This window comes from Siniperca chuatsi, linkage group LG23 (assembly GCF_020085105.1).
Source record: "Siniperca chuatsi isolate FFG_IHB_CAS linkage group LG23, ASM2008510v1, whole genome shotgun sequence".
In the NCBI taxonomy this organism is placed as follows: domain Eukaryota; kingdom Metazoa; phylum Chordata; class Actinopteri; order Centrarchiformes; family Sinipercidae; genus Siniperca; species Siniperca chuatsi.
Window position 1 is genome coordinate 7,309,513 of NC_058064.1, and position 21,865 is coordinate 7,331,377.

The following is a 21,865-nucleotide window of genomic DNA, read 5'->3' on the forward strand; positions in this document are numbered from 1 at the left end:
TTTGTCAAGCCCAATAGTAGCTGCCTGTTTTTAAACACACCAGTTGTAAAAGAAGTTTAGAGATTTATACCATATTTACATAAAGACAACAGTTTAACATATTTAAAGATAATTTTATTAGTCTATGTACAACGACGACTTTCAGAATATCCTGAAGATTTCCACAAAGACTTGGCCAGTAACTTGAATCCCTCATGATGATCTACAAAAAAAGACAACACGATGTTTACAACAGTGGACAAAAACGAACATATACACTGCCAGTTAATTATTGGGTATACCTAGCTAAACCTAATGCAGTCTAATCCAACAACCCTGTAAAAAATACTCCTGACATGAAGGCATTTATTGCAGGGCTGTTTCATTAGACTGCATTAGTTTTAGCTACTTTTAGTACCTAATGACCTGTCAACTGAGTGTATGTCTCCTGTGATCAGATAGATTAAAAGGTGCGTTTCTGGCCAGATTTGTCACCAAGTTTAAATGCAATACATCTACGTACATACTGTGACTACTAAAATGTAAACATTTAGACAAGATGTAACTCAGGCAAGATACTGGCACAAATGAATTATCAGGATAATGGTGGATTTGTAACAGACAAGGTGTTAGCTGTCAGTTTTACTGATTAACAAATTGTGAGAATATCCTGTAAACAACAACCAGCATTCCTACCAAAAAGAGCATCTAAAAACGCATCAGGTGTACAGCATATGTAGTATAGCTTTTGAAACAATCAAGAGAAGAGATTCCTATAAATACAAAGTGTAAAGAAAACTGTAAGACCCTACTGCACGGAAAACACAGCATACTGTAGTTTTTGGAGATAATCTTCATTTTTGGTTTAAGACATTTTGTCACAATAGGAAAAACACAGGTGTTAATAATTTTAATCAAACTGTCCTGAGTCACTGGGACGACTGAATGGAACGGCACCATCGTCAATGTTATTAAATTCTGTCATGACAAACGAAAAGGGTTTTTATGAATGTCAAAATGTATTTCCTCCACAGACATGTCACTATAATCTTTCAGAATTCTTCATATACTGGCAAGACGTCTCCTTAAATTCTCAATTTTCTTTTACATTAATGGGAATGATATATATAGTTGGATGCAAATCTGCATTTTGAGCTCCTCATCTAATCAGAGCTAAAACAATTGTTTATAAATATTAAAGATGAGACAAAAACAAACCTTTAACAGCATCAGAAAATGTGAATTACTTAGATTTATTTGTACTGTACTGTTATTTTAAAGGACTCGTCAAACAATTTGAGAGGAAGAGCAGGTTTCAGTCCTGTGTTTTGATTTTTTGACAGTGACCTAACGGTTTTCTTTACATTTGGATTACATATTGTGCAAGTAAAAATGGTTGTCCTGATGGGCAAGCATACCAGTATATATTTAAGCAAAGGAAACTGAAGAAATCACCTTATTCCTCGTCATCTGCTGGGATTCCAAGCTCCTCATCTGTCCATTCGGAAGCATCAGGCCAGGGGAAGTGACCCTACAGAAGAGGGAATTTAACATTTTACATCCTAAATTAATAGATTATGTTCCTGTCAGGTTTGTACAACTCTGCATACTGTAGACAAACACAACTAGTAAAACTGCACACATTTAAAATATAAACAACCTAATTTATGTAGCTACCCCTTGAGTGACCAGGGGTCTGGACCACCAAGAGAGGTGGGTTAGCCAGCTATCTTTGGGCTTAACTCAGGTTTTCCAGTATCACAAAGATGGCTCACTTTTAACCGGAGTAGATCACCATGGTAACCTATGCTGCACGGCTAACCTGCTCTGGAGCAAGACATATCAAAACCTGTCAACAGCCCGACTTCTGATTTGCTTAGAACTTCTATCCCTGTGTGCACTGACGTGATAGTGAGCTGAGTTTCCCCTCTGGGATCAATAAAGTACTTCTGATTCTAACTACTGACCAACCAGCTCACTGGAAAAACCTGACATAGACAAAAGTACCGATTTTACTACAAGTACAAGTGACAAGAAATAAAGAGCAACAGATGTTTTTATAGGTCAGTAGAATCATTTTGCAGTTCCAGGTTTTCCATTTCCACTCTGGATTTAAAACAGAGCTTCTAACAAACACAGGGCCACCACTAAATACATAATGACGATTATAGCTGCATTTTAATTGAGCAAGGATTATTTCTGACAGTGTTGATGCTTTTATACTCTAACATGAGGCAACTTTGTGAGACAATAAAAAAAGAATACCCTCTGTTGTCTTTTATTAAGAAAATAATCCACACACTGTTAATTAGCTCCCATGATTATAAATGCAACATATCAGTCAGACAAACCTTACCAGGCATGAACTACTTTTCTTCTGTCATCTCCTCTCTGCTTTGGCAGCAGAAAACAGTCTGACATTACTGTTAACTTATTCATAATGGTTTGTTCATCATCAGACAAAAAAGCAAAAAATACTATATAAATACAGACATGTAATAATTACATATATTTATAGCCTTAGCCTTACTTATTTCTAGTGTTTCTACAGCTTGTTATGTGAATATATACTGTATACATTTCAGCTTGTTGAATATTCTGTGGCTATAACCGAATTCTCCTGCAAGCATATCACAGTTTCATCTCATTTCATATTAAGTACTTTATTCATGCTTCAGGCGATGTCGCATGTCATTAATTTGAGTTAGTTAGTTAGATAGTTACTTTATTGATCCCGAGGGGAATTTAGGCATCCAGTAGCTTATAGGACACATACAAAACACCAATACACACAAGAATATAAGAATAAAAACACAGCAGTAAAGTGATAAGTCTAGCCACCAGAACTACTACAGAGAGCTTTCACTATGACAGAGTATATGCTAATGGGGGTAGTGCAAATGTAAGGTACTTAACAGTGCAGGTAGTGCATATGTAAGGTAATATAAAATTAATTAATTGATAACTATTTCACATGAACGCGCTCGTCGCTGGATTGGAAACCCCAGAGTTAACATAGCCAGCTTCGTGATACTGGTAATTAAAAGGGGCGAGCAACTTTCCAGGGTCCTATTTTGAATCTGAGCCCATTGAGTGTCATGCTCAGTGCAAAAGGGGCTGGATAGTGTATACAACATCTTTACTTACCAGGACAGCATCAGGATCGTGCCAACAGTGCCAAAGGATCCAAAACCACATGGCACCGCTAATGAGCTCTGACTCAAACTTCTGTTTCTTCGTTATCTGGGGATATTGCCTGTACTGTGGCTCAATGTGCGGTCCACCGCCAGCCCTAGAACATAAAAAAACCCCACTTAAAATCAATTTTGAGTCAGTATTACATAACGTGGAATACAGACAACCATTTAGGATGGTGAGAACTTAATTGTTTTTAATTTACCGTTGTGTTAGCAAGTCGTTCTTGTAGCTAACGTAATAGCTTAGATGCTAGCGGGCTTGACAATACTTACTTTCTGGTCGTTATCCTTTGTGGGCCGCGTCTAAGGAGCCGACTTCCCGACCGAAGAACTCCCAGTGCCCTTCCAAAAGAAGACATGGTTGCTTACTTAGCAAACAACAGTCTTCTTTTGGGTTATATGTTAAGTTTTATATGAGCTACTACCCTGCTCGTCGAAGAGTCACCTTCTCCCCTTGTCAATACGCGACCTCCCAACAACGACAGCTGTGATTGGGCAGAGAGTGACGACCTCCGTTGTCTCTCTGTGCTAATTGGCTGAATGAAAAATACATTTTTACAACACAGCGCCCCCTCCTGTTTTGCTGGGGACCAGACTTTCCCTTTGAGTTCTGCTGTCAATTCTTTGATTATTTTTGCTGTATAGCTTTTCCTGCAAATTTTAAAAATTAAACATGACATGCATTGACTAAGTCGGCTGATAGTTACTGTATATTGTATTTCGTTTAGACACAAACGGTGCCTCATCATCACTACAAGAGAAACCTTGTCCTTTCTATTCTTGGCTTAAAACACTGACTTGTTAACCTATGTACTAATATACCATTAGGTCATTTGGGCCTCTATTTGCATAACATAGTTATTAAACATGTGCCAGGGGAACATAACACTGACGTTCGGGGACACAAAATAATTAAATACAAATATTACAGATCATAAATAGCTCAACCAATGTTATAATTTCCACATGACGAACAGAAATAAATTAAAGGGGGGAAAACATGTATTTTTCAGTTTTACCTGCTTGGCCCACTAGATGGGGTCAAAAGCTAAACAAAGCTGGTATGGGTGAACGCGCCCGGATAATGTACAGTCTTTGTGTTATACATGAAAGTTTGTCCTCGTTAAGAGTTAAGCTGTTTAATATCGGTGTAAAAAGTGGCAGAGAAAAATGGAGTGCTTATGTAAATGGCATACACCCATGTCACTAAAATCGTAGAAATGGTTAAGGGTTTTCTTTCGACGGTTCACGTCACATTTCCATGACACCATGTGGTTTTGTCGAACAGTACAGCATCGACTACCACAAACAACTGTAAAACCATATGCACACGGGTCACCGCTTGGTTTGCTGCTGTGGTTGTGTATTAAATAAGAATGTCAACGTCTCAGGACATGAGGACAGGAAATAACACTGTGGCGAGAACGCGCACGGGCCCGCCCATAGTGCTCGACCCGTGCACTATAAGAAGAGAATCCTTGACGCCATCTTGTTCCCAGTCGACAACGATGACCAATTTCGTTTGATGAAAGGAAGTCACTTTTTTTTTTTTTATCGCTCGACGAAAGTAGTCCATTTTCCACTTTAAGGACAACATATACGTTGTCGTGTCTACCCATTTAGCTTTTACCCGTCGCGAAGCCTCTTTAAGAAATCAAATTCACGCACGTTACAGTGTTACCTAATGGCGCCTGGCCGTAGTTGCTCTCCGGTTGCGCCCCTCTCCCCTCACAGCTCAGAGCCCGCCCACAAATATTAGCTGCATGATGTCATCACAAACCAACCATTTCTCAAAAATAACCAATTTTCATCGGCTTCTTTTGGGCAATGATTAATCTCCCACCAACTGTGCTACAATTATCTTAACAGATTAGAAGTCAGATCAGCTAAAGACCGAAAAAGCGATGGGCAACAACGGTCATGGATAAATGTTATCCTCTCCGAAAAATCGACAGCGACCTTTTAATCGCTGCATCCTCCACAGCCGTTTACGAACATTTCCGTTTAAAAGGCGGGTGAGGGTGCCTTGATCGGCCCTACTTTTATCTCCGTCCTCCCCCAAGTTTATTTCAAACAACCTGACTACCCGTACACCAGCAGTTGCAGCGGTCCTGTACGAATGCGCATGCGTGGGGGGATGCGGTTTAGGGAGTGGGGGGTCAATAAATGGAAACGATGAGAACATCCTCTCTCAACATATGATGTCAAAGGGATTTCTACAGACATATTTCTGGGGAGATGGCAGCAACCGATTTACCACAACAATAAAGCTGTCGGGAAAATAGCTAGAATACTTTTTTCCAGTGTCAAACATGCCTCGGTGATATGGTTGTTAAATAAATCAAAAGGGTTGTAAATTGCAACTACCCCTAGGTGATGATTATAGGGCATAAAGCAGACAAAATAAATTATAGTTTACAGAGGCTTTAATTTGGTTTTTTTTTTATTCTCAAAGCTTGAGTATGAGTGTAATTACACACAGTAAATTCGTTTAATTCAGATTTTTTGTAAGCCTAAAAATGTGTAGAGTTTGTTTATCCCTCGCCTTTATGCTGATATTTGCACTTTCGACTTAAAGCCCAGAGTGAATCGTGCATTTTTTTGACTTTCAGCCACAGGGACATGTTCGATAATGTTGTAGGCAGCCCTCTGAATATTTTCCTGTAAGGTCTGTTTTCTTTGTCCATGATTTAACCTCATTGGTCAGTGTTTCATAGGCTACACCTTCTTGACATTAGTTCAACATACAACACGCTGCTCTTGTGTAAGGGGTTACATAACAGCTTAGTTGCCTTCTACTGCGTTTGGGTAGCAGATTTGGGTGCTCCGTTTTAGCCATGCCAGTGGTAAAATAAAGCATTTTGGGCCAAAATTACCACATTTCGGTTTTGTAAACTTAGGTGTCACAAGCATTCTTATGGCAGTATTAAAACAACCAGGACTGGCCTACTCAGCCAGCCTTTTTTGGGTGTCCAATTGTAGCCTATGTCTGTTTATGGATCTAAACAAACAACATACTTAAATCAAACGCATTGAAGAGATTAAATGTACAGTAATATAAACTGGCTATGTGGGTTGTGTTGAGGCAAAATACCCATTACTAGGCTGAGATTGTACCATGTCCCTTTTCACCATGAGAGTAAGAAGAGGAAACAGGAGGGGAAACAATTAAACAAAGCCTCCTGATAAAAACATTCCCACAGCTGACTTCACTTTCACAAGATGATCATGACGATAGCACGGACATTAATGTAACCAGCACACCACATTGTGTAGGCTATGAACTGCACAATGTTCTGCATTGCATGCTGCAAGATTTGTAAAATCCTGAAAAAAAAATCAAACCACCTGTATTGACTTCAGCAAGTTTAATTATCACTTGTAAATTATTTAACATGCTAAGGTCCATTCTTTCTACTAAATGTCCATTTACAAGCATAAGTGCAGCACAAAGTTAAATCCGGAATGGAGCCGACAGAAATAGCAGACTTGAGGAATCACAGTGAACGCGCATGGAGCACGGTCACGGTGCCCCTGTGAAATCGGGAGTGTAGCCCCGCAGTATGTGGAGGCGGAGTTCGGGTTTAGTGATGGGGAGGGAGGGGGGCTCGTGGGGGAGGCGGAGTCTCGGCAGTCCTGGCAGGGCCGCCATTTTTGCAAAGGGAAAAGAGACTGGTTTGAGGGGATCTAATTTCTAAAAGTCGCCGTTGACTAGGGTACAGTTTTAACGGTTTCGAATAATTTCTAGTCGAATTTGTGTCACCGCGTAGAACAAGAGACAAGGGATTTTTTTTACAAGAAAGGACCATTTAGAGGACACGTTTAAATACAAACATTTTAAAGCTTTGCTAGGGATCCGCAGTGTGTGGACAGAAGTATTGTTTTGGTTGTGGAAGCTGTGTGGAAAGCGACGGGGGTCTTACCCAGGTCCCCTTATTCGCTATTCAGATCCTCCAGAGTGGACATAAAACGGTAAGTAAACTGCATTAAGTTGTAATTGTAGGGTGAGCACAAATCCGACCTGGAAGGCTATTGTTGGCTTTAGTTAGCTGGCTAGGCACATCATGCTGATGCTGGCTAATGTATGTACTATCAGCTGAGGTTAGCTTGCTAGCTAGCTGATCAACACCGTTAGTTCAGGGTCTATATTTGTGAAGTCCCCTTTCGTTCATATTTGCCTTAATCAAAATTTGAAAACAGCTAACAAGATGACGTAAGTTTCCAATGTAAGTGTCAAGTTGGCAAGCGTAACGCCAGGAGACCACTTGCTAGCTAGCGCATGCTACTATGCTAGCTCAAATTAGCTTGACTCAGACCGAACAGGGCTCTTGACTTTCCGTTGATCGAGTGGCAATAAACGAGACGTCATACAAAGTTATCGGGTAAATATTATTTACAGGTTGTAGTGATCAATATAATTGTTTGCCACATAGTTAAAGCAGCCTTACCAGTAAATGCACATTAACGTTATGGGAAACGTAAGACGAAAACGCTTCAATTAGATTAATGCCTGTCCCATAGCCTAACGTGTAACGTCTTCGCTACAGCATACAGACTCAGTCAACAACAGTTAACATTGCCAGCAGTGAACTTACCCTTAAAAATATGACATACTAATATTATTCGCACATTGACTTAATATAAGTAGAACCAGAGGGGGAGTTGGAGTTTAGTTTGACACAGTGACACTGCGGGCCATATTGCGCACGGTTTCATCCGTTTTAGTGTAAATAATGTGACCTCCTAATGTAACACTACCCGCTTTATTTCGAAGCAGTTAATTTGGTTTACATTAGCCAGGGTCCTTGCAGCTGTCAGCAAACGCGCTAGTTCTTTTTGGACATTTTCTGTTACTTGAATACAGTGTTTGCAACACTGTCACCCAGCATGAAAGCAGCACATTTGGCATTAGTTACAAACTTGAATTTGTCGTGGTGGCTCCCATCCTGCTCACCCAGAGCACGGGACAATATTTCCGTTCAGCGAAATTTCATACAATGCCACTGTTCAAAGACAGAGAACAATGAGCTTTTACTAGCATGTTAAGCGATATAGTCAACTTAAAGCAAGACCAGCTGTTAAAATAGCTTAATGCTTAGCTACATTGCGCAGCAATCTCATTGGTTACTGAGCTTTTATAGAATCGTAGTTATGACAAGATTAAATCAAGAATAGATCGTGGCAAACGAGGAACTGGTGACTGCTATTTTGTTATAATCGGACTTAAAAGTAAATTTCGCGATCACTTAATTTAGATTCAGGGTGTACTGGGTTCAAATGCTGCAAGCGTGGGGGAGGGGATGTTCCATTTGGGCATCTCGCTCCAGTCATACAATTTCTAACTCCTCGATTGGCAACCCTGGTCATGTTGAACTAACGTTATACTGTCGCAATTGGTTGTTTTACTTGACCTGAAACAAATTACCGTACGAATGTGCAATCGGTTTTGCCCCCCAAGCAGTTATCTCTCAACGCTGATATTGTCGCTCTTTCCTGTTTGTGACGAGCCAAGTATTAATCCACTTCTTTCGTGTCGGTACTAGCTTACTTTGCTAACTTAAACCGACTACGCATTATGCCGTTAGCTCACATTGGTTACCGCTAGCTTTGTCAGTTACTTTCCACGGCTATTTTGGCCTTTATTTACGGCCCAAAATGTACAGCTATTTCAGGTGTCACTGTGTTAAACGTTGTTTCTTTCGCTTTCTGCTCAACGGCTAAAAAGCTCACATTTAAGGAGATTCGTGCTTCGATTGTCTTGCTACTCCGAATGGCATTACATTTAGCCTGCTACATTTCCAGGGGCCATTGCTGGCCACAATTGCTAGCCTATTAGCTTACTGGCTTTGCCTTCGACGAATTCACAAAATACCCTAATGGTAACAACACATAGACTGTACCGACAGAGTGATACTTAAGGTAGAGTGTATGAAAGAGGCGATTGAATGCATTCTTGGGGATTTTCTTCCCATGGCGAGGCTCCCCTGGCCACACGATTGTCTCGCCGTCCTGAGAAAAGCGCTATGAAAATGGCGACAGCACCAGGGTGTTGTGGTAACATAATAGCAACGTTGTACCCTCCACACCCCTATCGGCAGGACTGACTGCAGCGCCGACATACTCACTGGGAAGCAACTACACAACATTTTTTTTTTTTTTTAGTTGAGGTTAGGCATAACGATAATATCAAACAACCTAGATATGCCTCGATAATACTGCGCTTTTTGGCTTGTTATAGTAACAATCACTGATGCTGTTGTGCCTGTTGTCAAAACGGAAAGCATAGTATCTCTATAACATGCGTCACGGCTTATGCTATTGCTTGTGTTTCATGTTGTAAGGTTGGATGTTCGGTCATGAGGTTTATGCTCATATTAAAAAAAAGTACTTGCAACTGCAAAATACCGTAAAGACCACGTTGATATACCTTTTTTTGACAACATTGAGCGTCGTAAATGTACACAAACACAACTCCTTTGTCAAAATAAATCTATTGCAGACTTGCTCCTTTGCCACATCTCACCTCCCTTAAATCATCTTTACTGAGTTGCAGATTGCCTCAGAAGAACAATCCCATGTAACAGGGTAGATTAAAAATTTAACGTTTATTAATGCTGTAGGCCACGAATGTGCCCTATGTAGGCTTCATTTTACCAACTGTAATGGGGCAGTTTGTCATTGCTACCATAAAATTGCATTTTAACCATAGTGCCATCTTATATTAACATATTAAAGATGAAAATATTGAGGGAACCAAATCAAAGCTAGTTTCCAGGAAAGGCCTGTGAACTCTCACAATGTCCTGCGATGGTGTGGCACAGCTGTCCTTTCCTCTATGTCGCCCTGTGGGACAAATTTTGGCACAAATGCCTGTTCGTGACTATTGCCAAGTAGTGTTCTTTTTTCTCTTTTCCTCATGATCATTTTAACGTCAGTTGAGTGAAGAAAAGTACAGTTTCAAAGTTGCTGAAGCACATTGGATCTCCAATATGCTAACGTTGTAGTTCAAACTATCAAAAATATAAATGTGATTTACATTACTGTAAACAGCTGTGTAGCTGTTCTGTGAGGACGCTGTATTGTCCACCCCAGTGTTAGACTAATAGATGTATCATACAAAGGTGCCTGTTTGACTAAAGCATCTGTCAGTAGCAGGAGTAATGCATGACACAGGCCTCCAAACCCCCCACAACCATATCATCTCAAGTCACTGTATCCTTATTCAGATCATAAACACCACTAAGCACTTGAATGGTCTGTATAACTTCTGTCCATGGAGGGTCAGTGTCATCGTAATTAAGTTCAGCTGGCTGTGGATATGGTTCACATAGTGGCAAAGGGTCTTCTCTTCTGTGGAGGGTTTATTACTACTAGATGAGTGAGAGGGCCCTAATCAGTCTCTGCTACATAATACACAAAATCCCCAGCCATCTTGTTCTTCCTTGTAAAGGAGCAGAGGTCTCTGTCCTTATACTACTCACTGTTTTTTTTTTCTCTGTCTACATGATATTGGAGCTGAAAGTGTTAAATACCTGCTTTGTGTGTGCCTGGTTGCCTTGTGCAGCAAAGTGTGTGTTTGCTTAGATGGTGATGCGAGGTGAGCTGCCACTCCCCCTCTGCCAAAGGAACAGAGCACTCTGGGAGGCGGCAGGGAGTCATAGCAGTCTCAGATGACACACCTTTCCTCTCACCCTAACCTCTAGACAGACTTTCAGACGCACATACGAACATTTTTCCGTGTGCTTAGTAGAGAGAGAGAGAATAAAGAAGTCAAGCAGGTGCACAGGATGTCTTTTGGTGTATTGACATATTGATAGGGCAGATGAAGGCCACATCCTCATCAGCTTTCTTTTTGACACTTTTCCTATACTTGGAAGAGCTCCCATGGTTCTTCCATGTCTCCAGACAATAAATTTTCATCCCTGAAACAGTAGCTTGTTTGTTTAGGTGAAGTGTGTGTCTCTGTAGATACACACCTCACCATGTGGGGCTAAGCTGTGTGGCTGTGCCTCCAGTGATCTCACTTGTGTGGTACCTAGACCCCGAGAGACTCAGAGACAAAGCTGCCTGGCTCTGGTGCCCAACACAGTCACATGGTATCCCAGCTGGGAGGAGAAGCCAGGGCTCAGGTGACCTGTTTTGTGCTGCTAGCTGGGCCGTAACAGATCCCTCTTTAAACCAGCAAGCTGCCTCCCCGACAGGTGGTTTTAAGGCTGGGGCTGCAGCCCGACTATGCCCCCCTAAACGTCTTCCTGTTGCTGTGCCTATGTTACAATAGCATTCATGGGTAGTAACACAAGGCAGGATAGGCTGAATAAAGAGGGGATGTGCCATCAATGTTGGTGATGTAACGGCACTGCGGTCCAGGCGTGAAATTGATCCTCAAACACTACTGTAATGGGATCTGAGTGGCACTTACTGTTCTTTTGCCCTGTAGATGCTGAGTAGCCTCTACCCATTATCTGTGGACACACATGCATGTGCATTGCTCACATTTTTAGTCGGCTGCACATTGCATTCTCCAAATGCTGTAATTAGCTGCCAGCTGCATATGTGCCTGCTTGTCAGTCTCTGATAATCAGGATAGCTCTCCAGGACCAAAAGACCGGCCTTCACAAGCTCAGTCACACAGATCAAGATGCAGCTTGATGTGAATTGGTTTGTTTAATGTAATGTGTACCTGTCTAATTTACAAATGTCTAAAGGAACTCACCCTTGACCACACAGAGCTTGGCTGTGATTCTCTGTATCAGAGGTAGATGAAGAGATTGTGCCCCAGGGTTTCTCCTGAACAGACATTACTCAGACTACAGGAGGGCTGCCCCAGCTTTGTTGCCAGACCCATTCCTACTGACTTTAACTCACTCACTCCTCTGTGTCTGTTTCAACTGACCACAGAGGATATTTTTTTGGATTTTTGCCCTATGCCTTGCGGCATATCCTATCACCTCACACAGTTTTCAAACACCACAGCCATGTAAAAAGTCTCCATGCAGATAAACATTCCCATGTGGCAGGTACCAAGCCTGTTGTGATGCCCACTGTGAAATAGACAGATAATGTAATGTAGCCCCGAAAACCTCCTACATTTACTTACTTTGTTTCTTCATCTGTATGATGCACTGCTGACCCTTAGCCATTATTGTTTACTAGTTGTTAGTTATGGGACATGAACACTGGAACACTATCGTCTCCTCATCATCTGACTCCTAAGTGGACTGAGCTTTACAATCTGATGAGGTACTGGCTTGCACTCAACAACACAGTTCCTATTGTGGCCACAAAAATTGCTTGTGTGGATGCTCACATCCATATCCCCTGCTGTATTGATGTATGACTTCACCTTCAGTGCTTGAGTGCAGGGGGAGCGCTGGCAGCCATGGGCACACTGATTTATGAAGGACTGGGCAGATGCAATGTGTCCCACTGTGGGTACCGTGCAAAAGAGGGCCAGGCCTACATTCCTTCTGGGTCGTGCTTCCTGTGTATATGACTATTTGGAAGAGTTTGTTTTATCCATTTGTTTATGAGCTGAGTCACTGCAGCCAGCTATGAGGATGGTGTGAAGTCACATCATCTTGGCAGGGGGGCTGTGGGATTCAGTTGGAATCCCTCATATTGTCTTGCTCCTCCTACTTATCAAAAAACATAATCTGCCGAGACTTGGCTGTGAAAACAAGAATGAAAACACTTACACACAGAGCAGTGGTAATAAACCGAGGAGAGAGGAAAGCTGTTGTCTGTAGCGGCATGATCTGATTGTGATGGTGTGGGTTTTCCCTCACTGACTTCAGTGCGGTTCTGTCTTAAAAGGATAGTTATTCCCCACACAATGACGTGACTGTGTCCCCTTGCTGAGGGAGGGAAGGAGGAGAAAGGAGAGACGCTATGAGTACGCTATGTGCTCCACTCCGCCACCCAGAGTCCGCCCTGGTCTAGGCTGTGTAGCGTCACTGTCAGACAGACCCCATGTACACCTCCCCCACCCCGCTGCCCTCTGAAATGGAGGGGCTGTGGATGATTTCTAAAGCTCCCTACAGCGTGACGAAATCTGTTCAGAGAGCGCATGAAAGGTGAACAGTTTTAGAGAAACGACATACACTGCAAACCTAAACAACTTCCATCCTGTGGCTTGTTTTACTATTGTCCATTTTCGCTACATGTCTTTTTATGTCCCTCTTCTACTCACCCTCCCCTTGTGCATGTTCCTCATTTTCCCCACCCCTCACTCCTCTCATGTGTTTCCATAACAGCAGTAGATTTGGCCAAAGGTGGCTTTAAATGGTCTCTCCCGGCCTGCTTGTAATTAGGAACTGTGTCTGCGACACTCCCCTTCCCCTTCGCTCTGCGTTACTGTCTCAGGTTTATTTAGGAAATGCACAGAGGAGGGAAAGAAATCCGGCTGGGCGGGGTGACTAGGCACAGGAAGGGGGGGGGTGGTATTTTATTTAATTTTTTTCTTTTCCTTTCTTTGGCTGCGTTTCTCCAGGGTGATGGACAGCTCTTCTAGAGGAAGTAGGAGGAGCAGGCAGAGGCAGTCACAGCGCAGCTCAGATTTAGTCAGGAATGCTGCTGTACTGTACTTGTTTTTCTTTTTTTCCACCCGCCTTTTGTCAGTCTTGCCTGTGTCTGGCTGCAGCGCAGTGCACGTATGTTTACGCACAGCGCTGAGAGCCTCCTTTTATAGAGAGGAATGTTTGAAAGGACAGGGTGAGGGGTTATCTGTCTTTGCATGTGGGGGGGGTATATATGTATTTGTGTGTGAACGTGAGCTTATTTGTGCATTCCTTAGTAGTGACAGCAGGATTCCCTGGATGAAGTGGAGACGAATCTAGTGGACGAGGGAACAAACAGGCTGCTTCGGAGGGAAGCTGTTTACCAATGCTAAAACATACAAAGGATGTCAAGTAATACAAAGGAGGGGGGAGTCTGTCATTTCAGTGTTTTTTGGCAAACTGTTGAAAGAAAGTGTTCTGGTTACATTAGCTTCCATCGTTAAATGCCCCTGCCAGCCATGTCGTTTAACCCAGTCACTGTACACCAAATCAGAAGAGAATTTAGACGGTGATCCCATCAGTCGCCTTGGCTGACACACAGGGGTCTTCTTCCTCCTATTAATTAGGCCTAGAGCCGACAGCTGTCATGTATGTGAGCCTTTCACCAGTCCTCCTGGCTCAAATAGTGCATTTGGGTGAATGACTACCTGAAATTACTCTCAAGCTGTTTCGCCTATTTAAAAAATCTTCTGTTTCGTGTTTCTCCCTGTGAACTACGAGTTTCCATTACAGAAGTCATGTCAGATTTGACAGCTAACCTGGTAATGAAATACAGCTTTCCTGGAGAGAGACTGTGCATGTGTGTAGACATGCATTTGTTTGAGTGCTTCGGGGGACATTCTTAGGCCAGAATGGGCTGATACCTCATAGGCATGCAGAGACAGGTTTGTGTGTGTGTGTGTGTAAAGTGTGCCCTTACTCGATACATGACATATCCCTGCTTTGTAACCTCTCTCCCATCTACACCCTGAGCTGTGATCTGAGCCTTTGTTTGGCCCCAGTGTGCACGAGCAGGAGGAGGTGTGACCTCCAGCCTATTTTGTCTCGGCATCTGTCCCTCCCACTAATCCCCCTTATCAACAGAGCTCTCTGTATCAGGGACAGCCACACTGACACATATGCTCCCGTCTGGATTCACATCAGCCAGTGTATACTTTATTAGTCCAACCAACCTCCTACTTAGGGACCAAAGGGACACTACATTCATTGCCTGACACCTAATGTAGTCAATTATTAATGACTTGATGTTACAGCTGCTTTTTCTGTGAATAGCTAGAGATTCTAACAGTAGCGATGATTAAAAACGTAAGCTTTCCTATCAATAAAATGTGTGGATGTGCAATTACAGTGTGTTTAATTGGGATGAGTGTATATATATGTGTGTGTGTGTGTGTAGGAGTGAGAGCAGTCCTCTTCAGTCGAAGGGGGAAAAATGGCCTCTGTGTTGTTGCGTTTTCCTCCCTCCTTTCATGGCGGCTGGCTGCTCTGTGTTCTCTTGCTCCCCTTTGTGGGAGCTTTCTTACAGTGCAGCCTTCTGCATTCCTGGCAGATAGTGTGTAGAGGTCGCTTTAGCGCAGTTCACAGCAGCAGCTCAGGCTTCACCTTACAATATTGTATCCTCTCACTTTTCATCAGTCAATACCTCAGCTTGGTAGCTTTGTCGGAGGGGAAATTCCTGTCCAACACTTCCCTGTGAAACACGGTTCTTGGTCTGAAAGTATGAATCATGCATTAACAAGTGCTGGAAATACCCCGTTTTCAATATGATTTGTAATTTCGGGTTTGCGAGACACTGCAGCCTTTCAAGTGCTTTATTCTTGCTATAAAAGAAACTACACATTGTTGAACTGATCAATTTATGCCAGCAATGATGCTTCTGAACAATACTAACTGATTTTCTTTGTTCTCTTTCTCGTTTGTCTGTCTTCGTCTAACTTTTCCCTATCCTCTCCTACTACATGTTCAGGCCTTGTGGATGCACTTAGATGTCTGCAATGACTGCTGTGGCTGGCATGCCTCAGTGTTTTGGACTCCCATTCTCTGGACTCAGTAGGACAAGAACTGATCAGCAGAGAACGTCATGAGCATAGTCATCCCAGTAGGGGTGGACACAGCAGACACCTCATACCTGGACATGGCTGCGGGCTCAGAGTGAGTAACACCGACAAACACACCAAGCTTTCGCTTTTGTGCCCCCGCACTTCCTCATTTCTTTCACTCATTCATTGTTATATACCATCTTTGACCTTTGTCCAAGTTCATTCTCACTCTTTTTTTTCTTTGTCTTCTCTCCCCACCTTTTCTCCCTACCACTGTTCTAATCTCTCACCCCTCTTTTGTGTTATTCACATGCATTTGACACTCTTATTTGATGTAATATGATTTCCGTGTCCCCCTCTCATCTGTATATGCCCCAGCATGCCCACAATAATGGGTAAAGCAGCCCTGTCATCCTTTTCTTAACTCTATGGCTTGATTCAATTCTCTCTTTCCACATAGGTCTCCTCTCCCACGTTTACAAAGTTACTGTTAATGGGAAAGGAATTTGCAGTCCATGGAAGCAGGGCCCCTCTAGTGTCTGCTCTAATGGACAGTTCAGTCTTGCCATTGATTATATTTGCACTCAACTATTGCTCAACACATAGACATTCTCAGTGTTCAGCTATTAACTACATCTGCCCATGTGAAACCAGCAGTAAGCCTGGTATGTAAATGTATGTATGCCGTCTGTGTTTGTAACACCAACTGTGTGAAGCATACAGAAGTACACAACATGAGTTCCCTTGATCCTTTTCTAATGCTGTAGATTGATTTCTGCATATGTGTACACCGCTTTAAATCAGCAAAGCAGAAATGGTGCATGGAGCCATGGCAACCAGCCTCCTATTGCCCCTCCTCTCTGTTTCCTATAGTCTCGTCAAGGACATTGCCGTGGCTTTTTCTGGTCAAATAAATGAAGCAAGAGGTTTTCTCGTACGACTAAAGAATAACACACGTCATCAACTTATGGAGGGGCTCCTGTCTCTTTTAAAAGAGAGAGAACCTTCCCCTCCCCATCAGAGCTGTTGCCGTGACAGCTTGTGTTGCCATGGTATCTGCCCTTCGATCCCCTCCCTCCCCTCTGCACTGCGCAGGGCCTGTTGCCATGGTCACTGGCCTGAGTGACAGGTGGCCCTCACATAGACATGGTGTCTTAAACAGTCCCACCGCGTCCCCCTACCCCCCCTCATCTCCACAGAGCTCTGCTGCCACCGGGGGTAGGAGTAAGCCCATTGCCTTGACTCTCTCTCCCTCACTCTTTGTCTGTCCATGCTCTGCGTCCGATCGCCTGCTGCAGATTTATTCAAAAGCAGATCACAAGCTTGAAAGGGGCTTCCACCTGCTGCTACGCATGTCCCATCCAGACCATAGGGACAGAGCGGAGCTGGACACACACATCCACACACAGCTCTTAGGGGTATTGTGAGTGCGCCAGCCGGGACTGGGATAGCGGGGCTGGCTACTCACCAGTGAAACAGCGTCACGTCCTTTCCACATCCCCCTGAAGTCTGCAGCGGCGTGACCAGCTGTTGGCTAATGCAGTATGTGTGTCCACAGTGACACACAGAGCCCAGCGTGCGCGCACACGCTGACGACATACGTAGTGTTGCCATGGCAGCAAGTGGGAGCTCTTTAGGAGTGAAGGCGTTGCCTCTGGCTGTTCAGTGCTGCTCTTTTTCTCTCCTACTGTTGATCTATCCATTCTCCACACTTGTCCACTCTGCCTCCTCACCCTCTCTCAGCGGGTGTTTGAATTTTAAATGACATCTGTTCCTTGTTAAATACTCCTGACATTTATGAGCTATAAATAGTACGTACCTAGTTGCCACCTTATTTAAACTAAAGTCCAAAAAAAATCTCTTTTCATTCCAGTGACTTTCTCTCACTTGTCATCTTTTCATGTGCATGACGCAGGCCATAGCTGTTCATGTTTGAGTCTGATCATGACTGACAATATGTCTGCAACCCTCCCACTTATGTGAACTCCCAACTATTTAGTCCCTCTTGTCCACTTCCCAGGAGTGGAGACATGAATGATACAAACCCTCCAGCTATGCCCACATACATTCAAATGTACTTTCTTCCTCCCCACTGAAAAGGCTGGCTCACTTGTTTGGCTTCTGTCTTTGACTATCACTGCCTCTGTGTTGTCATTTCTGTCTCTGCACTGTTTCTGTTTGGCCTCACTAGGAGGCCAAACTGAAACAGTGCAAAAGTCCAATTCCAATTAATTCTCTTGAACCTATTAAAAAAAAAAAAAAAAAAAAAAAAAACTCCTCCCTTAACCACTGAATGATACATGCCTTGACCAGATGGTAAATCCCTGTATTATAAAGTGTAGACTTTGGTCTGGTTAATCATTAATGGGAGAAAGTTGGTGAGCCTACTTCACTCTCTCAAGTTTGATTTTTAAATTCTCCCTCTATCTTTTAAGTCAGGCTCTTTCTGCACACTTAAATGTTTTGACAAATTTGTCTCTGTGGCAGTTAATCTTTGTGCACACAAGCACAAAAACACACACACCTTACACTGGGCCCGCCTCCAGACCTCATGCATGCACTTACGTTTTCACTTTGACAGTGAATACTTGAGCGGTAACACACACAGGAAGTGTTGCACATTGCTCTTACGGCATGCAGCAAGAGCAATAGCGCTGAGAAGGGCTCACGCAGGTACCGTATAACCACTTTACCTTGGGACTCCCTTTGAAAGGCGGTGAGTTTAGGAGGGGAAGAAAGGAAAAGGAGGGACAAAGAGAGAAATGTTTATCTGTGATTTAAAATTTCACTTGTGTCATTAATACGTGCTCCAGCTACATAATTGTTATATATCTCCAAATGGGGCTGGTTCTTTTCACTGTACTTGATTTCTGAATAAGGGCTTCAAAATACGTTGGTTATGGAGTCACAGTGTAAGCAAAGCTGAACAGTTGTACATAGGCAAAAATTCTGCGTGGCCTGTTCAGAGTCCTCCTAGCCTTTTAGTCTTTTGTACCCACCTTACTTGGTGTACCTGAGAGCTGTACAGTATGCTTAGTGAGCTTCCATGTTTTTTGCCTTGTTCACAGAAACTTGTTGGCAGTGGCCCTCATGGAGTTAGTTGGCATAAGGTGTACTTTTAGTGTTGAGAGAGAGAAATTGCAGAGAAGGAAACAAGCTTATCAACTGTCGTGTATACCTACACTCCTTGATAGTTTTTGTATGTCACTGACCTTGGAGCAGTTTTCTAAACAAGTCTCTGTGAAAAGAGGAGGATCAAGTTATGTATTAGTACTAGTTAGTATAGTTATATATTTTTGCATGATTTATCCATTAACACATGGATATCTGACTATCACATGAATAGCTATCACACATTACCTTAAACTCTCTCATTTTGTCTCAAATGCATTGTCCTATAGCACTCATTCTCTCCTCATATGCCCTTCTTCATACCTGACTATCTTGTCTCATGCCATCTGTTTTGCCAGTTCCACTTCCTCTAGAGCCACCATCTCAGCAACTGAAGAATAGATTAATCATGTCATAATAAGGGTGGGATGGTCTCAAACGGCCAAACAGGCTCTTTCCTCAACTGCATTGTGATCCTTGGGAAAGTGGATCTACTGGTTTGGTTTGAGCTTTGTGTGAGTGAGAGACAGCAGGTTTCTAATGATTTGCTGCCTTGTAGATGGGGGTTCAGGGGTGCAATCGTCATTTATTTTGACATAAATTTCTGTTATTTTTCTGGCTGAGTTTTCCAGCCATGGTGACATGACAGTAGGCACAGTCAGTGGTGGTATTTATAGCCTTTGCTTAATTAAAAGTACCAATATATTAATGTAAAATCCTACTTAAGTAAAAGTAAAAAAATGTACTTTAAAGTATCAAAAGGAGGAAAATGGTCCATGTAACAGATGTATTATAATATGACATTATTAGATTGTAAATACTGATGCATCAATATGTAAGCAGCATTTTACTGCCATAGCTGGCCGAGGTGGAGCTAGTTTTTAACTACTTTCCTCTAAACTTGGTTTAAGCCATCTTATAAGTTTAGAGGGGAAATCACTTTTTGGTGGAACTACTAACTCATAGACAACTGAGTCAAACTCTAACAACTAACTCATCTGAAATCGGATAAGGGGCCCCAACTACACACTGCTTTTTTGTAAGGGGTCACAAGCCAAAAAGGCTGGAAACCACTGATTTAACCCTTAATCTGTACACTTATTTAATGTTCATTTGTGTAAAATCTTAGTTTTAGTCTAGTAATCTAGTAACTATAGCGGAGAAGGTAATCATGTAAAAAGTACAAAATGGAAGTATAAAGTAGCATAAAATGGAAAAAGTAAAGCACAAGTACCTCCAAAAGTGTGCTTAAGTAAAATATTTGAGTAAATGCACTTAGTTACTTTCCACCACTGGGTGCGCAGTGGCCCTCTACTGCCCCTGGCCCCTGTTACTGTCATAGTTATAGCATGCATCCATGTTCTTGCCACTGTACCTCTGTGTCACCAGCAGTAGCTACCCTGCTTCCCTGCAAACTGTACTGACGCACACACACTTCCTCACACTGTTTGAGGGAAACAATTACTCTGTGTAACCTTGTTATCTAAGTACTTCAGTGCAGTAATGTGTGTTCTTTGTTTGTGTTGCTGCCCAGCAGACCAGAATCGGTGGAGGCCAGCCCTGTGGTGGTGGAAAAGTCCAGCTACCCACACCAGATCTACAGCAGCAGTTCTCACCATTCCCACAGTTACATTGGCCTGCCTTACGCTGTGAGTACACACACCCTGCTTCTTCTCACCTTGTTACAAATAGCCTATATACCTTGAGCCCTACCTCTCTGTTAATCATTGAGTAGCTCGCATTTAGGCAGAAATAGAACACTGACCTGTAATGGACTGGCTTTCTCAACTTTTTATGATATAGGAAATTAAAGCTGCAACAATGAGTTGATCAGTTGAATGACAGAAAAAGAATTAGCAACTATTTTCATAATCGATATATCGTTTTAGGTCATTTGAGCAAACACGCCAAACATTTCATGGTCCCAGATTCTGAAATGTGAGAATTTGTTGCTTTTTCTTGTCTAACATTATAGTACATTTAATATTTTTGGTTTCTGGACTGATGCTTGGACAAAACAAGACATTTGATGACATCAACTTGGGCTTTAGGAAATTGTGATGCATATTTTTTTCCTGATGTATTGGCAGATTTATCGATAATGAAAATAATCAGTAGTTGCAGCCCTAAAGGCACATGCTTTATTTAAATGCCATTACCTGGGAATCAGTGGTCTTTATTACTTTGAATGCTTAAGTTTTATTCAGTACCCTCACAAATGTGCACATGCTACACATTTTGGTGATTTTTGCTTTGTGAATTATCACTACACTAGTCATTAACCTACACCACATGACTCCTATCTTCCATCCTTCCATCAGGACCATAACTATGGGGCACGGCCCCCACCTACACCACCAGCCTCCCCTCCCCCCTCCATGTTGATCCGACAAGGAGAGGGGGGGTTGTTTGTTCCAGGGGGCCAGGACGAAGCATCCAGGGGCACCACGCTCAGCACCTCAGAGGATGGCAGCTACGGGGCTGATATCACCCGCTGCATCTGTGGCTTCACCCACGATGACGGCTACATGATCTGTTGTGACAAGTGCAGGTAACAGCACAGTTGACACTTCATTGTGTCCCAAATCTTTTTTTTTATGATTAATTTGTTGATGACTCAGACCTCTGTTCCTCCTGTGGCCCAATTTTTAAGCAACTTCAGTGATTTTAAAAATTTTGCTATGATTTTTTTTTTTTTTTAATTTTAGTGCCTGGCAGCATATAGACTGCATGGGCATCGATAGACAGAACATTCCTGAGACCTACCTGTGTGAACGCTGCCAACCACGACACCTGGATAGAGAGAGGGCCATCCTGCTGCAGACCAGGAAACGAGAATGTTTGTCTGGTAAGCAAGACTACTACTAGTAGTACTACTACTATTAGATGGATATACAGGCCCTAGTCTTCATTAAGATTTCTTTAGGCCTTTATATTTTCGTTTACCTTTGGAAAATCTCAACAAAGTTACAGTATATTGACA

At 42.6% G+C, this 21,865-nt stretch overlaps 2 protein-coding genes across 2 annotated transcripts in view; one reads left to right on the top strand and one right to left on the bottom strand.

Moving 5' to 3' along the window:
• Positions 1-92: 92 nt before the first annotated feature.
• ndufb2 (NADH:ubiquinone oxidoreductase subunit B2) lies at positions 93-5,061 on the bottom strand. Its single transcript, XM_044186294.1, has 4 exons — positions 3,450-5,061; positions 3,127-3,271; positions 1,435-1,510; positions 93-202 (listed from the first exon to the last, which is right to left on the bottom strand). The coding sequence occupies exons 1-3, from the start codon at positions 3,533-3,535 to the stop codon at positions 1,436-1,438; spliced, it is 306 nt and encodes a 101-aa protein (XP_044042229.1). The 5' UTR covers positions 3,536-5,061; the 3' UTR covers positions 93-202; position 1,435.
• A 1,501-nt stretch (positions 5,062-6,562) lies between these two features.
• The window catches only part of kmt2e (lysine (K)-specific methyltransferase 2E), a 28,260-nt gene continuing 12,957 nt past the window's right edge, over positions 6,563-21,865 (top strand). The window contains 5 exon segments of the mRNA XM_044186267.1: positions 6,563-7,148; positions 15,699-15,883; positions 20,417-20,531; positions 21,204-21,433; positions 21,591-21,730. Of these exon segments, the coding sequence (XP_044042202.1) occupies positions 15,813-15,883; positions 20,417-20,531; positions 21,204-21,433; positions 21,591-21,730 (556 nt within the window). The 5' untranslated portion in view covers positions 6,563-7,148; positions 15,699-15,812.

Excerpts from the sequence above, each read along its gene's own strand:
- ndufb2 (XM_044186294.1), bottom strand. The coding sequence starts at position 3,535 with ATGTCTTCTTTTGGAAGGGCACTGGGAGTTCTTCGGTCGGGAAGTCGG. Across the intron at positions 3,272-3,449 it reads CAAAGGATAACGACCAGAAA|GGCTGGCGGTGGACCGCACA; the intron begins GTAAGTATTGTC and ends TTTATGTTCTAG. Across the intron at positions 1,511-3,126 it reads ACGATCCTGATGCTGTCCTG|GGTCACTTCCCCTGGCCTGA; the intron begins GTAAGTAAAGAT and ends CCTCTTCTGTAG.